This window comes from Camelus ferus, chromosome 23, assembly GCF_009834535.1.
Source record: "Camelus ferus isolate YT-003-E chromosome 23, BCGSAC_Cfer_1.0, whole genome shotgun sequence".
Classification (NCBI taxonomy): domain Eukaryota; kingdom Metazoa; phylum Chordata; class Mammalia; order Artiodactyla; family Camelidae; genus Camelus; species Camelus ferus.
In genome coordinates, this window is record NC_045718.1 from 31,485,727 (window position 1) to 31,506,686 (window position 20,960).

The 20,960-nt window shown below is 52.6% G+C and overlaps 1 protein-coding gene across 1 annotated transcript in view; it reads right to left on the bottom strand.

The window, feature by feature from the left end:
* Positions 1 to 20,654, bottom strand: part of CAPN2 (calpain 2) — a 48,985-nt gene extending 28,331 nt beyond the window's left edge. The window contains exons 1-2 of the mRNA XM_032466623.1: positions 20,261 to 20,654; positions 15,718 to 15,787 (exon numbers count right to left, since the gene is read on the bottom strand). Coding sequence (XP_032322514.1) covers positions 15,718 to 15,787; positions 20,261 to 20,497 — 307 coding nt within the window. The 5' untranslated portion in view covers positions 20,498 to 20,654. The remainder of the gene's footprint in view (positions 1 to 15,717; positions 15,788 to 20,260) is intronic.
* Between the last annotated feature and the right edge of the window lie 306 nt (positions 20,655 to 20,960).

Consider the following 20,960-nt stretch of genomic DNA (forward strand, 5'->3'; position numbering starts at 1 on the left):
CTCAGTACCTCCATTAAAAAAAAAAAACTAATAAATGAATAGACCTAATAATCTCCCCACAAAAAATAAATAATTGATTTTAAAAAAAAAGAAAAAGAAAACCTGTCTCTTCTGGATAATCCCACGGTGACTTGCTCTGGCAGAGGTGACCTGGCTGGAGAAGTCACTGGTGTCTCCTCCCAGCGCACCTACTGGGTCTGACACACCCTGGACTGGATAACACCAGGCCGGCCTGTACAGGCCAGGCCAGACGACCCATTCACCTCTGAGGCTCCAGACCGCTTGTGGTTCTAACTGGTTTTAGAGGGTCCCCTCCAGCGACCAAGGCCTCTCCTGGAATGTTGCCATGTGGATGGGGCTTGAAAAAGAAAGATCCGGTATGTGGTTTTATAGGTTTTTAAGTTATGTAACTATAAGAGACTCTGGACTTTCAAACATTTTTTTCCCTTGCGCTCATTTGTTTGTTTGGCTCTGCTCTCCAGTCACAGAGGTGGCAGAGGTGAGGGTAGGATGGCCACTCAGACCTCCAGGGGACTGTCACTGAAGAGTGGATCATGAAACTCCTGCCTTCCTCTGCTGGTGGGTTTTCTGGTTGTGACATGCTTTTGGCCCTCCTGCCCAGGAGCAAAGCCTTCTTAGACATGTCACCTGTTGATAACCTTCTACTCTTTATTTGCTCCATTTATCTCAGAGCAGAAATAATTGTCTCGGGGACCTGAGTGCTGGACTGCGTGAGTTAGAGGTGAGCGCTGGTACCTTCTGGTTGCCACCCCACACCCAGCCCACAGCCTTCTCCATCCTGCTCTCTGCCCCCAAGCTGACCTCAGTGGGTGACATCGTGGGCTCCCAGGGCCTCTGGCCTCTGGTAGGGTTTGGCCACTGGGGAGCCCTAGGGACAGGAGGAAGAGAGGAGAGTGAGGTTAGGGTATTTCTTCCCTGGCTCCTTCTTTGTGAGCTCGGCTGGAACTGTGCCCTTTGACTGCAGGACTGTGCTCCTTCAAGATGGCATCTAGACATAACCCAGGTCCAGAATTCCCAGATCAGGGCTCTCTTCTGGGAGGATGGTTACGCTTCCCCACTTGATTACAGAGGATTCCGACCACAATGTTTATGCCCAACAGAGTTCGAGACTTCACTGACTAGTGTGCTCTGTCCTTCTGTTCACCCTTATAAACTGACTCCTGCCCGGAGAGGCATACACAGTCATTTACTCAATTTAAAAAGTGGCTCATATGCTTGGCTAGAAAGATTTACCATCATAAAACTGCCACCTTCTCTGGCCAGTCTATAAATTTAATGCAATCCCAACAAAAATAGCATGAGGGTTTTCTAAAAATTCAGAAACCCAGCTGATTCTAAAGTTTACAAGGAAAAATTAAACAAGATGCCTAGCCAGAGAGAAAAATCTAAAAGGGAGGAGAATTTAGCTCTATCAGATATTAAAACACACACAGAGCTATAATAATTAAAATTGTATAGAACTTGCACAGGAGTACACAGAGTTACATAGATGGCACAGAATAGAAATTCCAGAAACAGTTCCAAACACAGAAATTTAGTAAAGATAAATTATTCACAAATGGAATTGAAAACAACTGAGAAGACATCTAGAAAAAAATCAAGTTGTAGCTCATCTTGTCAAGGGGGTAAAAACCTAAATAAAATAATATTTATGTATAAATATAGCATTGTATATCTTAACTGTATGTTCTAATATATTATTTACACATTATACATAAATATAAACCTAGCCATTTGTATTATTTATATATTTTATGTATTCACATTATAATATATAGTATTACTATAAATCCATAAATATTCTAGAGGACATGATTGGAGAATTCTATAAAAATCTTATAGTGGAGCTAGGCTATCAAATTGGTACTCGAAAGCCATCAAATTTTAAAATGATAAATTTAACTACATCAGAGTAAAAAAAAACACTACATGGTAAAAAAAATCACAATAAGCAAAGTCAAAATGAAATTTAAAAAAAAATAGAGAAAAATATCTGTTATTCAGATCCCAGACCAAAAGTTATATATAAACCTTTCTAGTATTTAAAGAGAAAAAAATTGAAAGCTCAATAGAAAAATGGGCAAAGACAGAGTTAATGGGAAAAGGAAAATTTAATGTCTCTTGAACATATTAAAAGGCACTTCCCCTCACTCATCATAAAAGAAGCATAAAGTAAAACTATACTGAGACAGTTTTTCACCTTTCACATTGCAAAGATCAAAAAGTGTGATCATCTGGAGAGACTGAGGGGAAATGTACACCCTCGTATCGTGTCGGGGGCAGAGATCAGGGCAATCCCGACAAAGGCAATTTGAGGATATCGCTGTGCCCCAGCAATTCCACATCCAGCAACCTGCCCTGCAGACACACTCACAGAAGAAGATGATGTATGAATAAGATTATTGACTGCAGCACTGGTTGCAACAGAAAAGACTGGAGACGAGGTAATTGGCCACCCACAGAGCACAGGTGGAACAATCTACGGTCCCTCTACAGCGCAGCCACAGAAAGATGCTCTCTGTTGATACAGAATGATCTCCAGGACATGTTAAGTGAACAAAGCAATGTATGGAACGGTATGTGGTATGCCAACAAAAAATAATGGGGAAAAACAAAAAAGAAAAAAGGGGGGAACATTATATTGACCTTCTTTTGTAATTCTTCAAAATCTGAAGTTATTTTTTGGATGATTTATTATATAGAAGAGCATATGTGTCCTTCTATGTGCCTAGATTGTGGTTTTATTACTATAAATTCTAGTTTATTGCCCTTAAGAGATAATTAGTTATGTCAGTACTTACAGCAAAAAAACAAGTAGCTTAATATCAGTTCTTCTAAATGAAAATGATTATTTTTGGTAAAAGTCTTCCACAGTAATTGGCCTAAAGTCAATAAAAACAAACAGCCAATCAAGCCCCTTATTCCGGTGTCTCCCAAAGTGCATTCTGTAGAAACAGTTCCTTAGAGTTAACAGATATTCCTTGAGAAATGGGTTCTGCGGTCAAGTAAGGAAAATGCAAAGCTAACCAGGTCAGGTGTGGACATGTCTCAGACCCTTTCAATAATTACTCGTGGTGACGTTCCCAGGAGCGAGGGGGGAGGAGTATGATACGAATGTTTCCCAAACTTATTTGACCCCAGAACCCTTCCTATTGGCACCTCGCATAGCCAGGGACGCCTGGGGCCTGCCAGACGCCGGCTTACTGAGTGAGGGGCAGATCTGTGGTGGGTTCACCCTGGCAGGTCTCCAGGAGCCGGGCTGCTCAGAACCAGGTCTCCCCGGGGGCTCGGAGAGTGGCTGTCAGGCATCAGCGCTAGTGAGGGCCCCCTCCAGCAGCTGACGTCCTTTTCACAGCACCCATGTCTTTCTCTTTCTCTCCAGGTTTTGACATCCTCTTCTTTCTGGATTATCTTTAGAACTGTTTTTCTTCACTGTATGCTTTTTTTTGGAGGTGGGTGGTGGTGGTGGTGGTTAGGGTTTAAATTCTAAAGAATGAGGTGGGGCGTATGTAAATACTAACACATTCTGACTCACCACCTCTCATCTGCCTTCCTCATCGTGGGAGCCTGACACCTGTCTCAGTCTGTCCAGTGCCTTAGACATGGGCTGGGACAAGTGTCAGAGCTGGGTCACTACAGGTCCTTGACCACGCTGGCTGCCTGTGGCCTTTCCTCTCAGCAGGTGGCTGCTGGCCACGTCCAGACAGCAGACAGGGCCCTGCCCAGAGGTTCCTGAACCGCCCACTGAAGGCCTGACCGCAGGCTCGACAGACTGGCTGTTTCCGCATCCAGGCTCCCCCAACACCCAGGTAAGTTTCAGCCTTTCTGTCTTGGAAGACACTCAACCTGCACAGGCCTATGAGACTGAGGGATTATCGACCCTGCTTCCTATCCTGAAAGCTCACCTGGGCGAGCCAACAGCTCCTGCTTAGTCCACCGGAGCTGCCTACAGGAGTTGCTGCCCCTTTCCTCTGAACACCCACACTACATGAAGACAACTCCCGAAACAGAACAGTCCTCAGGAGATGGGACCTAGAATGCAAATAGCCATGGGAAAGGGAACCTTGGGTTTAAATGCCCTAGTGTTAAAATGACCGAAAGGAAATTTGTGGGGACATGGGAGGAGTAGGGTTCTGGGAGCCTGGGGTGGGGTGGGGAGAGGCAGGTAAAAAACATGATGGAAAGGAAATCACCCAGGGGAGGTGGCCCAGGACCTGAAGCCAGACGTGCCCCTTGATCTCGGACTTAGGTGGGCACTGGGATTCCGGGGCCTCCCCAGTGGGGACCCTGGATCCCTGTAACAGGTGTGTCCTGCCAGAGGCTGCATTCATGCCTGATTCCTCAGGAAGTTCCACACCCTTCCCCTCACCTTCCCATACACCTTCCTGCCTCCAGGCACTGGGAGGCCCTGCTTCAACTCCACCTGCTCGGATTCGGGCTCTAGGCTGCCCTCTCAGTCACCCTTGGCTGGGCCTGTCCCTCCAGCTAGGCCCCAGAGATCGCCCTTCCTGCATGGTCCCCTCTACAAGGTCACTCTATGTTGTCCCAGGCTTCTCTCTGCCAGCACCAAGCTAGAAGGGGGCGCACAGACCCACAGGCAGGGTGCCGGCCCACCGGGAGCGCTGGCCTGGAGGGCTGGGAACCTCGGGGGCCGGTCAGCTGGGCCTGCCGGGCTGGTAAAGCTGGGGCTGGGCTGGTGTGCTCTCCTACCGATGGGGCTCACGGTGAAGGGGCGCCTCAGCTGGACTTCCCCAGCCACAAGGCACAGGGCAGTGGCTTCAGGGCTCCCACAGCCACGCGGGGCCATCAGTTGATGCCCAAACCAGAGGGGAAGGACCCTCTGGATAGACTGAGGAGGCCCAACTGGATTTGAATCCTGATACTGCCACTTCAGACTGTGTGAACTTGCGCACATGTCTTACCTTCTCTGAGCCCATGTTTTCTCAGCTGTGGAAGGGGGTTAATACTCACATATCCTCAGAAGGATGCTAGGATCAGATGAGAAAGGGAAACTAGGGGTCCTGGATGGGCTTCAGTGACCTGGAGCCTAAAACCTTGGGTGCACACTTTGCATGTATGCAAATACATGCATTTTTCTAGGCATGAGTCAGGTTTTCCTCCCACTCATACCCGCAAAAGTTAGGAAACACTGGAGCCAGCACATGGAGTTCAAATTCTGGCTAAGTCACGGCACACAACTTTCTGTGTCTGTTTCTTTGCATATAAAATGGATTTCATAATAGTCAACTGCCTTACAGAGGTGAGAATTAAATAATGAAATGGGAGAAGATACATAAGCATTTAGAACAGTGTCCCTAAGTGTTTGCTGTTCCTATATTCTGAGTTTATAGGGGAGAAAACTGAGGCCCAGAAGAGGTGACGTCTCGACTGAGGATGAGTTATGCGCCAAACATTGGCCACATTTAGTGGTCTTGTCCCGGAGAGGGTGACAGCTCAGGATGGGGGTGTGGGGAGATGGGAGAGAGGCGGGAGGGGAGCCACAGAAGGATGGGGTGAGATGGGGAAGTCTGTGACGTGCAGAGCGCCTTCGGGGCCTGTCTCATCATCCTGAGCCCCTGCCAACTGTTCAGAAGTGAGGGAGTCCAAATAATGAGTAAATAAAAGTAAAGCAGGCGCGCAGAGGAGGTTGTAGACACAAACGCACTTACTTAAAACCCAAGAGCGGCCCCCGCGGTGATGGAGCCCCTCACCCCACCCTCACCCCTGCAGAGACCTCAACCCGGGACTGTTGACCTCGCCTCCTCCCCTCCCAGCGCAGGACCGGGACCTGAGAGCTGTGCTCCCGGGGCCGGGGCCGGAGGCTGGCTCTGCAGCACTTCTCTGCTGTGTCCCCCGCACAGAACATGAGGCAAGAGGGTCCTTTAAGAGCCAAACTGCCTCCTCCTGTGTCTGCAGTTTGATAATCACTTTCTCTCCCTTCATGCCTCAGCTGTGGGTTTTCAAACAAAATTTTTACCCTTTTTGTGCCCATGGCAGAAGAGTATTCCTGTGTTAATTTGTTCACTTATTCCACGACTATTTAGTGACACTCTCTCTGGCCCACCCCCTGCACCTGCTGAGATTACTTAAGCCACTTTTGCTCAAGGGATCCCAGGGAATCTCCTCCAAGTCCAAATCTCCCCCTCACCTTCTAATTTGTTTGGATTTTTGGATCATTAAGTGCAGCTGCCTCGCCCTCCTGGACTCGGACTCAGGCACCCCGGGCCTACCTTGATAAAAGGTTTGACTGTCTCCAGCTGGGCTGCCCCCGCCCGCTCCTCCTGGGCCTCACCAAGTACACACAGGCTTCCTTCCCCAGACAACCCAGACCCCCACCCTCTGAGGAAACAGCACCCCAGGCAGATCTTCTGAATGGCTCTTTTCAGCTCCAGACCTCTCTTCTGAAAAGAAAAATTCATGTAGAGCCATGTGAGTAAATTTCCAGAGCTGTGCTCCCCGCGCCTCTGTGTCCATATCCTGAAGGTCACCTCTGTGCACAGGCCAAGGTCACCCAGGGCCCATTGTGGGGACGGAAATGTGGCTGGGTGACAAGCATTATATTTGCACTGCTGGAAGTTCTTCCAAGAGGGGAGCATAATATTTGCTGTGTGCTTTCTCCTTCCTTCCCTTCCACCATCACTCTTTCCTTCACACACAGGGAAGAGGAGCAGAGAACTCGGGCTACGCTGGCTTCCGTCCCACCTGTCCTGCTGCACTGCATCACAGGAGTGAGCAGCGGCCTGTCCACAGTCCCAGGAGAGCGGAAGCTCTGTGAGGGCAGGGACCATGTCCCCACGTCACGGTGGACAGAGCACGTGGTCCATGAAGAAATATGGGTTGAGGAAGTTCTACATTTTGGAGAAAAGAGCAGACAGAACACGGAGCCCCAGGCCAGCCTCCCAGAGCTCTCCGCGGTCCCAGCAAGTCTCCCGCTGCTTCCCTGTCTCCTTCCTCCCATCTGGACTCAAATTTCCCTCATCCCTCTGTGCCTGGCCGGTGCCAGGTCCAGAACGGCTAGCCAGCGCAGGGAATGACTGGGAAACACAATCAGAGAGGGGAGCGAGCACTGGGCCTCAAGTCCAAGCAGGGCAGATGGGCCGTAGTGGGCGGGGTTCGAGGAGGCAGGGCGTAGGCTGGTCCTGAGAAAGCGGTGGAGGTGGGAGGGACAGGGAGGGTCAAGTGCACACACCAAAAGGTGTGGGGGTGGCCCAAGGACGCTGGGGTCCTGGAGAGGGCTGAGGCTGCAGACGGGTTAAACACCCGCAGAGGCTGAACTCACCCTCGAGGGAATTTACGGGAAGGTTCCTTCTCACCCCTTCTTCTGCACAGACCCTTCAGCCACAAGGAAATACCACTTGCACTTTCCAGAATGAGCCTCTTCCGGCTGGGGAAGTGCATACTCTGCTCTGTTTCCCCGGCCAGACGCCCTCCCTCCACCCCTCTCCTTAGTCATCCTAGAGACTCGGTCCCAGCCTTTGAGGGCCTCTCTTAACCCCAGCTGTTCCCCTCCCATGTCCTCCCCCTGCACCCCCGCTGACCCCTATTATAGCATGATCAGAACTAATATTTAATTTGTCCATTTAACTGTTTCTACCATGGGGAAGTCACCTCCCCGAGCTGACCACCCTCCAGCCCAGGCACCAAACACATGAGTGGGAGGCCTTCAGGTGACCCAACCCCAGTCCCCATCTGACTGCAACCGCCTGAAAGTCACCCAGCTGAACCCAATCATCCTTCAGAACCACGAGAACGAACAAGAAAATGACTGCTGTTGTTTTAAGCCTTTGCTTGTGGGGTGGGTCATTACACAGCAGATACTGGTGTAATGAGACAGGGATATTCCTGACAGCTGTGCCTGGCTGGGGACACTAAGATGCACCTGCCAACTAACAGAGTCTGGCCCTGGGGGTGGGAACAGGCCAGCAAGAGAGGAGTCAACATGGAGCGATGCCAGTGTCAGGACGCCGCACCCAGATGCCCAGTCACTCTGTGGTCCCCGGGGCACCCCAGGACCCGAGATACACTGCACACACCAAGTCCAGGAAGCTGCTGAGACAGATGGTCCCCCCAGGGGAGCAACCCAGAGAAGCAGGGAGCCCGTCTCCTCCTCTGCTGCAGCAACTCACCAGGGAGGGTTGGAGCTCCTCTCCCACAGGGTCAAACACCCCAGCAATGCTGCTCTTACTGTTCCCTCCTTCCTTATGATGACTCCTAACTGTGCTGGGTTAGGGGAGGCTGTACTGGAAGTGTGTGGAGTTTGTCTTCCGCAGCTCACCTACCAACTACCACTCCCACCGCCCACTCAGGGTCCTCCTCGCTGGCCTCCCTTCACCAGCTCCCGGCATGGGCATTACACCCCAGATGCCCTGTGATGACCCTCTGCCAGCCCTGTGGTACTTAATGCTTCCAGAGACCCCTCTCTCCCCAGATCTATCTCTGGTTTCCCCCTAGGAAAGGGATTTTTGGCAATGTCTGGAGACATTTTTGGTTGTCATGCTGAGGGAGCGGGTGCTAATGCATCTAGTGGGCGGTGGGGGTGTGTGTGTGGCTAGGAATGCTGGTCCACAGCCCACAGCACAGGCCCCCACTATGAAGACCCCAAATACCAACAGTGCTGAGGTCGGAAAACCCTGCTCTGTCTCAAGTCTCGCTTGTCCTGTGTTTCATCCTTGTAGTGCTTTGTTCCTTTGCTTTCCATGGTGACAGCTAGATCAGTGATAAATGGTCCAAGATTTTCAGGCTCTTCTCACTAAATTTGACCCCTCCTGGGACACTGGTAATTAACAGGCTCCAGAAGACTCGATACCCTGCCCGACAGGACTTCTCTCTCCTGGCCTATGCAGCCTGAGGAGGAAGGGAGCCCACTCTTGGAAGGGCAGGGAAGGAAGTCCTGGGGCTGCCCTGGGAGCTGGCAGGGAGGGAGTTCCCCAGAGAAAGCACACACCCTGTCAGGGCCCAGCCCTTTGAGATGGTGGCTGATGAGTCACACTGGGTGTCTTTTTTATGCCTGCTTCATGGCCTGAAGCAGCCCAGAAAAGGGTACCCCCAAACCAGAGTTACGCTTACACACAATCAGGTCTCATTGCATCAGTGGCTGTCAGCAGAGGTGGAGGAGATCCACTCTGCTCATATCCCAATCCTGGTTAATGCCAGGCCTTCAGCCTCCTTCCCTGAGCTGCACACAGAACCATAGCAAGAGCAAGTGATCCAAACCATGTGTCCACACCTCCCTCCTTCCCCCTGCTGCTCCTGTGGATGGGGGCCTGGAAGGAGAAGGGATGGGGGCCAGGATGCCGAGGCGCTGCACACTGACTGGACTCTCAGAGGGGAAGCCCTGCCCCGTGTGTGCTGCCCTCAGCCATGCCCTGGACCAGGAGGAAGCAGCCATCTGCAGGGGTTGTTTCTGCTCCCCAGTTCCCTGCAGCCATTGCCCCCATGGCTACTACCCAATATCAGAGCTCCCTGCCAGTCCTCTGAAGCCTTGTGCCTGCCTGCTTGGCATGGTCACAAGCACAGTGCTTCCTCCCGAACCTCTGCGCCCACAGACCCCTGCAGGAGAGGAGGAGAAGCCAGCCCTGGCCCTAGTTCCTCCTCCTCAGAGCTTGACCTCCTCACCTCCTGGAGGAACCAGCAGGGAGGCAGCTCCTTTCCTGACTTCCTGGGGGCCTTCACAGCATTGAACTAAAGGCAAGTCTCACTGTGGCTGGGGCAGCAAAATGCCAGGAGGAAACTCACATTGTGGGTTGCAGTAAGAACGAACGTTACAGATTTTCTGGCTCTGGTCCTGATCCCTAGAGGGAGAGAAACCACAAGGGGCCCTGGGTTCCAGTGGCACCATTCAGCCACAGTCTTAAGGTTCTCCACCTTATGGGAAAAGGAAGGATGCCAATATCACCTTGTTCCCATCTCACAGGTGGGTAAGTGGAAGCTTGAGGCTGAAAGGAGCAGGGGCCCTGCGGGCAAAGCGTGTGCTGGGAGAAGAGAGGGCCAGAGTGGAGCCAGTAAAGAACCTCCTGGCCTCTTGGGGAAACATCATGGATTATGGCCACCTCCTGACCCTGAAAGCTGGGGCAGGAGACTTCACTGAGTTTCCTGAACTGTTCTCTGAACAACTAGCTCCTTTCACCCCCTCTCCACAACTTCAGTGGTCGTCAACGCCAAGTGCTAGAGCTGGGACCCCATCGGATATTCAAGATGCGGCCCAGCGCGCTCTGCCTCACCTCCCCAGCCTCATTTCACATACTCCCCTGGAGCCACACGCCCCCCAGAGATAACTTGCAGTATGTAGCTATTAAACCCTTACTAAGTGTCAGCCTCTGGTGCTCCGAGCTTTCCAGGCATGGTCTCATTTCATCCTCATGGCCCGCAGAGGTAGGTAGTATCATCATCCCCATTTTATGGATAAGAAAACTGAGGCTTGACGAGGATAGTGATTTGCCCCACATGACAGAGCCAGAAAGTGGCAGGACCAAGAAGCCAACCTCTCACTGCAGGCCATCCAGGTCCTCCCTCTGGCCCCTGCTCTTTACAGATGGTTATCGATACATGTGCCTTGCTTGGCTCTGTGTGGAGACACCCAGGCCTGTGAGGACCAGCCCACCTTGGAGAATGGCCGGCTGATCCCCACACTCAGTTCTGCTGTGCCGTCCACTGCAGTGGCCGTAGCGTACATGTGACTCTTTACTGAATTAAATGAAAAACTCAGTTCCTTGACTGCAATAGGGACAGTTCAAGTGTTCTGCCTGCGGCTTGTGGCTATCGTACTGACGGTACAGAATGCTTCCATCACTGCAAAAAGGTCTGCTGGCAGGGTTGGTCTAGAGTCTGCCCCCTGGCATACCTGCTGGCCAGGCCCCCCGATGCTGGGCCAGCCAGAGAGGACCGCCCTCCTCCTGGGGCTCCTTTACTTGCACTGCTGTGGCCCAGAACCCCACCAACCTCACGGAATGCTCAGCCTTCATTTCTGAAATCGCCTGGGTGGGGGCTTCTCTGTGTTTGATCCTGCCAGAGATGATCGGAGCAAGGGTCTCAGACCTTGGAGCAGAGACATTACTGCTCAGCAAACGCGAGCTGAAGCCCGGTGAGGAGGGATGTGGCAGGGGAGCAGAGGCTGCCGGTGGAAGTCACAGCCCATCAGGAGTGGTGGGACCTTAGGAACCTGGAATCCCATCCCCTCATCTTAGAAACAGACCACTAAGGCCACACAGGGATGTGGCCTGGCTCCTGGCTCGGGGGGACCTGCCCAAGTGAAAAGTCACACTCTGATCCATGGGCCACAGGAGCAAAGGAACCGTGTAAACTCCTTCTAGCAGTTTCCTCTGGCTTCAGAGCACAGTGTATGCGACAATGGAAGGATTTCCACTGCCTCTCCTCCCTGGGGAGAAGAGGTCAGGGACAGCCAAGGAGGGATTTGCCCTTCTGGCCCCAGATGAGGCTGGAACTCGCTGTGTGACTGCCACGGCTGGGGCAGCCAGGGAAGGACAGGGGCCTCTGGGGGACTCATCCCTGCCTTGTTTGTGGGACTGTCTTAGATGCAGCAGGAAAGGGAGCAGGGAGCACCAGCAGCGGTCACAGGGGAGAAAGGCTCTGAAAGAGCATTTACAACCCGGAGAGACCAGAGAGGAAAGGATGACTCAAGGACAGCGCATGTCTGCTCCCGGAGGCTGGGAGGGGCCTCCGGGCTGAAGTGATTGTTTTCAGAAAGAAAAAAATGTATTTACTTTCTCCATCAAACCAGCCAACACTTTTTTTCCTAGTCCTTTTATTTTTAAAACTACATGCACTGTTTTTTAAAAAGATACCTGCAAATGCCAATAGCAGGCATCCTACAAAATCCCCAACCAGCACTCCTGAAAAGTAGCAAGGTCATCAAAAACAAGTGGAGTCTGAGGAAGTGTCATAGCCAAGAGGCACCTAAAGAGACCTGACAACTACATGTAATGTGCTGCCCTGGGTGGGGTTCCTGAACAGAAAGAGGACACCAGGTAAGAACTAAGGAACGCTAAATAAACGTATGGGTTTTAGTTAATGATAATGTACCAGTATTGGCTCATTAATTGTAGCAAACATCCCACACTAATGTAAGATGTTCATAATAGGGGAAACTGGGGGTGGAGTGCATGGAATTCTCTGTGCTACCATCTCAACTGTTCTGTAAAACTAAAACTGTTCTAACAAACTCTATTAAAAAATTTTAAAGGCATTTATTAAAATGGCTTTTAAAAATTACAATCTAAGAATCATTTAAAAATTACTTACAACATTTAAAAATGGGGAAAAAGGAAGATGTTGAATTTATTCATGATTTGTGTTTGCCTATATTAAGTGCATTTTGCACCACAGCCCTGGGAATGGAGTATTACCATTATTCCCATTTTACAGAAGAGGAAACTGAGGCCCAGAGAGCTTGGGTAACCTGCCTGAAGTCACCCAGACAAGACAACAGGAACTGGAAACCTCCTTTCCGTGTGCTTTTCCCACTGGCCCTGCCACTCCCTACTCTCTGCTGAGCTGAGCCCTGGGGAGGGGCACCCTATAGACAGACACCCCCAGCAGGTGCTCTGGGGGCCCGTGTTACTCTTAGGGGTAGAGGCAAAGTGATCTACTTCTGAGGGGCCTGGAGAACATGTGTCAGGTTACAAAGAAGTGGGGCTGTGCAGTTTCAACAGCTCTGACTGTGCAGGTAGCCTCCGGCCCTCCCCCAGGAAGCCGAGGGCCCATGGGGGCACCGGGCCAGGATGGCTGCCTTCCCCTGAGAGCCGTGGGCACTGTGGGGGCCCTGGGGCTGTGAGGGGCCATGCAGGGGATTAGTGGTGCAAGCTCAGCAGCAGCCCGTGAAAACCAAAGGCATGAGGGGCTCAGCTCTGGGATTCCGGGGCCCCGGGGGCCACTCCAAGTGGCAACCACTTGTAGCAGAGGCTGCTAACAGCAACCCCAGAGCCACATTTAGCTGCAGGGCCAGCCTGGCCGAGGCTCAGCTAGGTCTCCAGCCCTTCCTCCAGATGGGCAGATTTTTCTTCGCTGACTCAATGCTTAGCACACCCAAGGTCTGCAGTGCAGGTGGCTCATGTCAGAGCAGTTCTGCAAACATGGTGGGAGTTACTCTGGTGAGGCTTCGAGCTGACCCCTCTGGAAAAGAGGGTGGGAGTCTGAGGATTAACCACTGCCTGGCAGCCCTGTGAAAGGAGGCTGGGCCTTGGAAAAGGTTCCAGCCCAAGGGTGGCCCCCATCCAGGTTCACTGGTGAACTGAGTCTCAGGGTAGAAAGTCAGATAAAGTTAATTGTGCTTTGAGAATTTTACCCCTGCAGTCCCTCAACACAGCATCATGGCAACTCATGATGGGAGTGAAAAGAGACTGGAAAAATTTTAAATCAGATCAGGGTTCTTTCCTTTGACAACTTTTAGCTGTGTGGCCTTACATGTATCCCCACCTCTGCTTCAGTTTTCTTATCTGCATCATGGGGGTGAAAATAGTTACTTCAGAGACGGGATGATTACATGAGATAACAATGAAAACCGCTCCAGGAAGTGCACACTGTTCAACAGGTGGCAGGCGCTGCCATCACTCCTTACCTGAGATAAGAGGTCTGGTGGGCGGTGCTTTAACCCTTGCACAAGGTCTACACTCAGCATCAGACATGAGGAATGACTTTAGAACAGCTGAATGCCCCATCTGAGGGGATCTCTGAGGTCACCTCACTCCCCCTCCCCCCTCCCATTTTTAGAAGAAACTGAGGTTCTCAGTGATGACTTGTCAATAGTCTGCCACCTAAGAGCTGAGCCTCAACTTGTATCTCTGTTCATGTGGCCAGGGGTTGCTGCCACAGCCCCCGTTCCCGATGCCTCTGAACCTGCTGGGACCTGGTGACGGTCACCACTCCATCACCACCCTGTGCCCGGACGCTAGAATCAGGGTGAGAGTTCAGTCCACCACATTTCACTGACTGTAATCGAACCAGGATCACCCAAAATAAAAGGTCAAGAGAACAAAATGACTAACATGATATAAAAAAAAAAAAAAGCCCTAGAAATTATAGACCAGTTTTTTGAGAAAATTTTAAAGGACTTACCCTTAATCTTGTTTCTATTTGATTTGGTGCTTATCATAGGGAATTTATGCTTTGCCTGTCTCCTCTCCAAATGGTCTGGCAGTACTTAAAGGATTTAAATCTTGCAACTTGGCCCTTAAGATGTCATTAAACTTTGAAGTAGATGTTCAGTCCAGGTGTGGAATTTAGCCCAGGTGTGACAGTTGCTGTGTTTGTTTCCAGATTTTCTAAAGCCCCCACAGTTGGTCGAAGTTGCTCCATCAACTTCTAGCCCTGTTAACAACCATATTCTCTAACCAGTGGATTTCCCTGGAGCACCCACCTTAAATGCCCAAGGGCCCCTGGACTTCTATCTTTGTTGCGGAGAGAAGGTGGGAAATGCGTTTTCTACAGGTATGAATGTGCTCTGGCATCTCAGGAATTTGAGCATAGAGGCTGAGGTCAGACAGCGGGGTGTGCATGCCCAGCCCTGGGTCACATTCTCTCGGGGAGGCATTTCCCAAGGGGCTCCCAGTGTGCCCTCCCAGTGATTCACACAGTGGCCCTGACATCCCTCAGAGGTTGAAATTTTTCCATGTCCCTTTTAGGGAGTCTAGCTCAGGGGTTAAACACACAGGCCTTGGAGTCATTTGCATCCCAGACCTTCACTTCAGCTGTGGGATGATCTGAAACAAGTTACTCCCAGGATGGAAACTCCGCTAGGTGGGCCAAGAAAGGAGGTACAATTCAATTTGATCATTCTTGTTGCCGATGGACTAATCTGGAGAGAAAGTTGAAAGTGATGGCAGGAAACAATGGTTTATTGCCTCAAATAATCTGCTCCAGTGATCATAGGCCTGTATTTATTATGAGTAAAAAAAATGAGCATGGATTCTCTGAGAATCTTAAATAATGGTCTCAGGCCCCACTGTTGAGACCTCTTCATAGGAGCCTTGGGGGCTTTCATGCCAAAGCCGGAGACCCTGCAGGTTCCAATCTCAGCAGGCACTGTACCCAGAGAATCAGAGCTCGGCTTTAGAGAGCACAGCTTCAGACCCTCCCAATTCAGCCACTCCAGGTAATCTTACTGAAACAAACATTACAACTGCCTGTGACAACGAGCACCGAGTCCACTGTTGTGATACCATGGTGAGCTCATCTGGCAAACACTGAGGACGCCCCAGTATGTTAACTTCCTCCCAGCAGCAACTATGAGGATTTCCTCTTCTTTCACACTGAGTCACCATCCCATCCGCAAACCCCAGAGAACTGATGTCTCAGTGCTACAGCTGGCCTGGGGGAGTCCTCCCACCCGGCCCTCAGCCCAGAGCCAGACTATTCATGAGCCACTAGTAACGCTGGCCCCAGGAGGTACAGGGACCAAGGTCCAGAAGCGCCTCCATCCTCCAGTGGCAGTGTCTTTATAACTTCAACAACTCGCCCAGTGCAGGGGACACAGGAGGCCTCGCTGCACATCTGTGCATTTGTGTACTGCTGCACAGGGCCCTCAGGCGACAAGAAATTCCAGGGAGCTTCTGGAAATGGAAATTGCCAAGCTGTCTAGCAAGGGAGAGAAGCCACAGAACATCCCTCACCCCTTCCACCCACACCCTTGCAGAGGCCCCCCCTACCCCCCACCCGCAGCCTGCTTCAGAGTCCGTCACTTACCCAGGGCTCCTTGGCAGATGTCTGTGCGGGTGGCTCCTTCAGTAATAAATTGGGGATCACTGCAGATCTCCTGGAAATAAGACCCACAAAGTGCTGTCAACCCACCAGGCCTGAATTTTTACAGTTAGGACATCTTGGCTCCCAAATGGTACATCGGACCCCCTTTCCCTGTTCCCCACCCCTCTAGGGAAAGTTCTGCAGTTACAGTTAGACTGCCATGGGGTCCTTCTCTGACCTCTGCTCTGGGGGTCCTGATGGGTGGGTGGGGGCACCACTGCTCCACTGGCACTCATCACCCAAACTGCCCAGAGTCCACTTCATCATGCTACTTCCTGGGGCCGGGGCAGCACCAAGTCCAGCCTCCTCTGGGGGCCTTGAAACTGTCTACTCTGTGGAACTGCCCTACCCACCACGCCAGCCCCTCTCCTCTCTTCCTGCGTGTAAGCTGTTCTGCCTGCAAGCTGTTCTGCCTGCATGGAATACTTCCCTCTCCCACCCTGTTCTCTCCTTTTCCACATGTTACCATATCTCAAGACTCATTGTCACCAACTCCAAGAAGGCCTCCTTCCCCATCCAGCCCTCACCCCTCCCTTTGATTCTGAGTCCCAGCGCATCTGTACTCTGTAATTTAGTATCTGGTTGTGCGCTCTGCCGCGGTGCTGACAGGTGTCACTGTCTTCCTAACATTCACACTCTTCTTGAGGGCAGGGCCATGTATCCAGCCTTCTGAACTGGCCCACTGGCCGTGGTACTTGGGGCAGCCACAGACTGTGCGCCTGCTGTCAATACCGTGCATGGTGTCTCATCTCAGGCACCCCCTCAGGAACACAGATGTGCTCCGACCCCGTTTTATAGGTGAGGAAACAGGCTCAGAGATAAAGCAACTTGACTCAAGTTATATCACTCATAAGCTGTAGACAGCACGGGGATCTGAACTTGCTGGTGTTAAACCACATACTCTTTCCCCTGCTGCGCTCCCTCTGACTGATCAGACCAGGCCTCGAAGGGCTGTCCACGTCGCCTGACTGAACAGTGCTAGCTTGGTGGCAGCTCTCTCTGTGTAAGTTTCCTGATTCTGAAGAGCCCCACCCGACAGCCACAGAGGAAGTCAGGCATGAATCTGGGCTTCCCTCCGCCGGGGCCCCTGGTTTGCAGGAGCTCCACCCGACAGCCCCCGGCGGGCCCCTGTCCGTCCTGCCTTAGACGGTGGAGGCTCTTCCAGAATCTGCAGCACGACACCCTCCTTTCCTGCTTTGCACAGTCCCTTCCCTGCTTAGGCTGGCCTGTTTGGGGGATAACAGAACCAATGAGAATGTTTTTCTGCTGAGCCAAACGAAGCTAGCTCTGCCCAAGGCCTGCCAGGCAAGCACTTATCCAGCTGACAGAATAGACTGGGCCTGGTGCTGGGAGCCCAAGAACCACGCTGATAATCCTCAGTGCACCAGGCACTTACCCCAGGAGGATTTTTCCATTATGTTTGAGAAACTTTCTCTTTTGGCAGCCTCTCCAAAGAAGGCAAAGTTTAGAGTGGCCCTCAGAGATGCTTCAGGAAATGGAAACTTGTTACAACACGAAGAACACTGAATTAAATACAGAATGTCAGAGTCCGAGGAAGCGGGTGAGGGCTGGGGCTTTGGAGTCAGACAACCTGGGCTTGAATCCTGGCCCTGCCACTTCTTATATGGGTTCTATGACCCTGACAAGTTACTTCCCTCTTTAAGCCTCAGTTTCCTCATCTCTATAATGGGGATGGTGATGACATGTGCACCCACCACACAAGGTTCTTCTGGAGGTTGGATGAGATAACTATGTAAGAGTGCCTTGGCAAGCACGCTATTACCTACTATTGTTATTACCAAAGAAGTTGATGATTATAATCTCTGAACTTGGACACAGGAGATGCAGGTTTGAGGCTGAGTTCAGCCAGCTGAGTGTAAACACTCAGGCCTTAGATGTCTCAGGGTAAAATGGGGACTGACACACCTGCCCTGGCTCCCAAGGGACTGGTGCCATCCTTGGATGGCCAGTGTGAAGGCCCATCCAGTGTGACTTCAGCCATGCCCTCCTCAGCCCCCTGCCTGAGCCCGGAGTCCTCTGTAGCCAGTGTGGGACATCCTCTCAGAGAAGGAGCGGTCCCTCAGCCTGTTCCTGCCCGCCCTAATTTCCCATCCTGTTTCACCGTCTCCTCCCTGCTTTTATCTTCAGTCCCTTCCTCTTGGTGACGCAGAACACATTCCAGATGCTCCCATCTGATACAACAGCCCCTCAAACCCCAGGTCCCACCCTCCCTGCCACTCCTCCTCCTCTCCTCTCACAGGCGCCCCTGCCACATGAGGTGAGCGCACTCTTCATTTCCGGTTCCTTACTTTGGGGTCTGGCTTCCACCGCACTGAAATTCTATCCCCTTGCAGTTGCTCTGTTAAAGTCACAATGACTTGCTTCCATCCAGATCCAGGGGACACATGTTTGTTGGCCCTGCCTGACCACAGCAGTGTTTGGGAAGACAGAGGGGGCGGCTGTGAGCTGTGGGCTCTCACATCCACAGGCTGGACACAGCCCTGCCTCCATCCCAGCACACCTGCATGAGCAAATATTTAGCCTTCCCAAGCCTCAATTTCTTCAACTGCTGACTGGGAATATAATAGCTACCCCCTGCCTTGGTTGTGCAGTGGACAGACTGTCCTGCACTAAGCAGGGGACCTGGAATGGCTCCCGATCTCTATTTCCCCATCTGGGAGTCCTACAGGCATTTCCAATTGCTGGGTGACCTGTGTCCCCCACTAGCCCTTAAAGCCTTCAGAGGCAGAAGCCATATGCACTGTGCCTGGCATACAGTAGGTGTCCAATACATGTTTATTGCATGAATGAAAGAATAAGTAAAGAAGTGTGTAAATTCACTTTGTGCACTGTAAAGGGCTATACAAGTGTAAGGTGAATACATTATCTTGTTCATCACTTTCACAGCTGTAATTTCATTTGAGGCTCATTACAATCTTGTATTCATTCATTCATTCCACAAGGAGTCACTGTCTGTTTACAGATGTATCCCAAGCATTTAAGACAGTGCCTGACATGTAACAGGCACTCAGTGAACATTGTTAAATGAATGAATGATGCATGGATACTGTGAATGCACTAGGGATAAACTGTTGAATAACACACACATGGTCCCTGCAGTGCAGTAGGAAGGACACACAAATTATGTAGTTATATTTACAAACTGTGAAAATGCTATGAAGGAAATTAGCACAGTTCATTGAGAAAGAATACAAGACGGGAAGGGGGCTGCTAAGAAGATCAGGAAGGATCTCTTTGGGGAGGGGCTATTTAACTAAGTCCCAAAGAGTGAGTGAGCCAGACTCCAGAAAACCAGGATAGGGTGTCCCTGGCAGGTGAGGCAGGAAAGAGCTGGGTGCCCTTGAGAAACTAGAAGGTGCTCAGCCTGGTGAGTCAGTGAAGAGGGGAAACTATTTAGGAATAACTTCTTTTAGAGGAAGAAACGGAGGTGAAACGGCTCTTGCAGGTTAGCAAGAAATGAACTCAAGTGCTCCGGGCCAAGGGCACTACCTACTGTACTTATCGCCTGTGGGCTGGGTTCAGGGTAACAGAAGGTGACTGGAGGAGGCGGGGGCTCGGAGGAGTGGAAGCAGGGCAGGACTGCTTATTTTCATAACAGGAATCTAGAGGTTGGATTTCCCAGGGAGCCTCCTTGAGGTTTGGTGGGGGAAGCTTGGGGAGCAGTCACACAGGAGGTGGGGCCAGCAGGGCTACCCTGGGAAACAGTATGGATGATTGGAGTAGGGAGCAAACTGTCCCAAGGCCTTTCAGGGCAAGGGGGACAGAGACCCAGCGCGCGGGATAAGGGAGCTCAGAGGGGCCCCTGAGACTCCAGGGTGAGGATTCTGGGCCAGTGAGTGAGGGGCAGGCACTGGCTTCTTCTCCCCGGTCCTTTGATAATCACCAGGTTCAATGTTAAGGGGAGGTCTCCTCAGCTCCCATTTGTTAAAATAAGCAGGAAACTGACTGGATAAATCTAACCATCACTGCGTGAGACAATCCTCAGTCACAAAGGACCGGGCCGTGAGGAGACTTCCCCCCTCCCCGAAGCAGACAGAACCAAGTCAGAGACCGACTTTCCCCGGTTAAATACTGCCCCCCGCATCCCGCCTCCTTTCTCCGCAGACTCTTCCCCACTTCCCACCATCTCCTCATTGGAGTCCAACTGAAGTTTCCTCCAGGTCCCTTTATGTCACCCGAGTATCTGTGCGGTTTTGCTGGCGGGCCTGCTTGTGGGATTGAAGGGCAGTGGGCGCCTCGGCCCGTCCTGCAGAAGCCGCGGGTGGCAGAGGAGACGCGGGCGACCCGGGAGCCTCCCTCGACCCCGCGCCTGCAGAGCCCCTGGCTCGGCTGCGGGCTGGGCTCCGCGCGGTCCCCGAGCGCCGAGCGCCGGGTCCTGGCTCTCGCGGGTCAGGAGGCCCAGGAGCCGCGCCTCCGGGCCCCGAACCCCGCCCGCCCCGCCTCTCGCCGCGGGCGCGCTCCCTACCGTGGGCCGCTTCCACTCGATGCCCCGGGTCTTGCTGGAGTAGGGGCCCAGCTCCTTGAAGCCCAGGGAAGACGGGAGGGCGGGGAAGGAGGGGTCCTGGAAGAGCACGCCGGCCTCCAGGCACTCGTCCCGCAGCGCCGCGTAGTCCTGGTTGAGGTACTTGACCGCCCTCTCGTGCGAGCCCAGCCCCTCAGCCGCCTCCCTGTCCTTGGCCAGCTTGGCCGCGATGCCTGCCATGGTCGGGCCCGGCGCCGGCGCTGCGGCCCAGCGAGCGAGCGAGGGTCTCGGCTGCTGCGCGGGGCGCGGCGCTCGGCGGCGGGACTGCGGGCGGCTGCCGCGGGCGGTGATTCACCCGGCAGGGAAAGCACCCTCCGCCCGGCGGGGCGTGGCCTGGCCGCTCCCGGCCTGCTCGGCGCCCCGCCCAGACCCCGCCGGCCGGCGGCCTGCGGCCTGCGGAGCAGCGGCGGGACGCCGGCGGCCCGCGCGGCCGGTGCTGCCACCTGTGGACGGCACCCGGGATGGCCCCGCTGGCCGGCGCCGCGCACTCGGGCGTCCGGGTGGAAAAGTCGGGACTCCAACCGGACCCCGATGGCCGACTTCCCACCTGCGGGGGAGGAAGGCTGGGAGAAACCCGAGGCTGGGCAGTTGTGATTCCCGAGGAAACACCCTGTGAGTCACATCCCGGAGAGAGCTCGAGGAG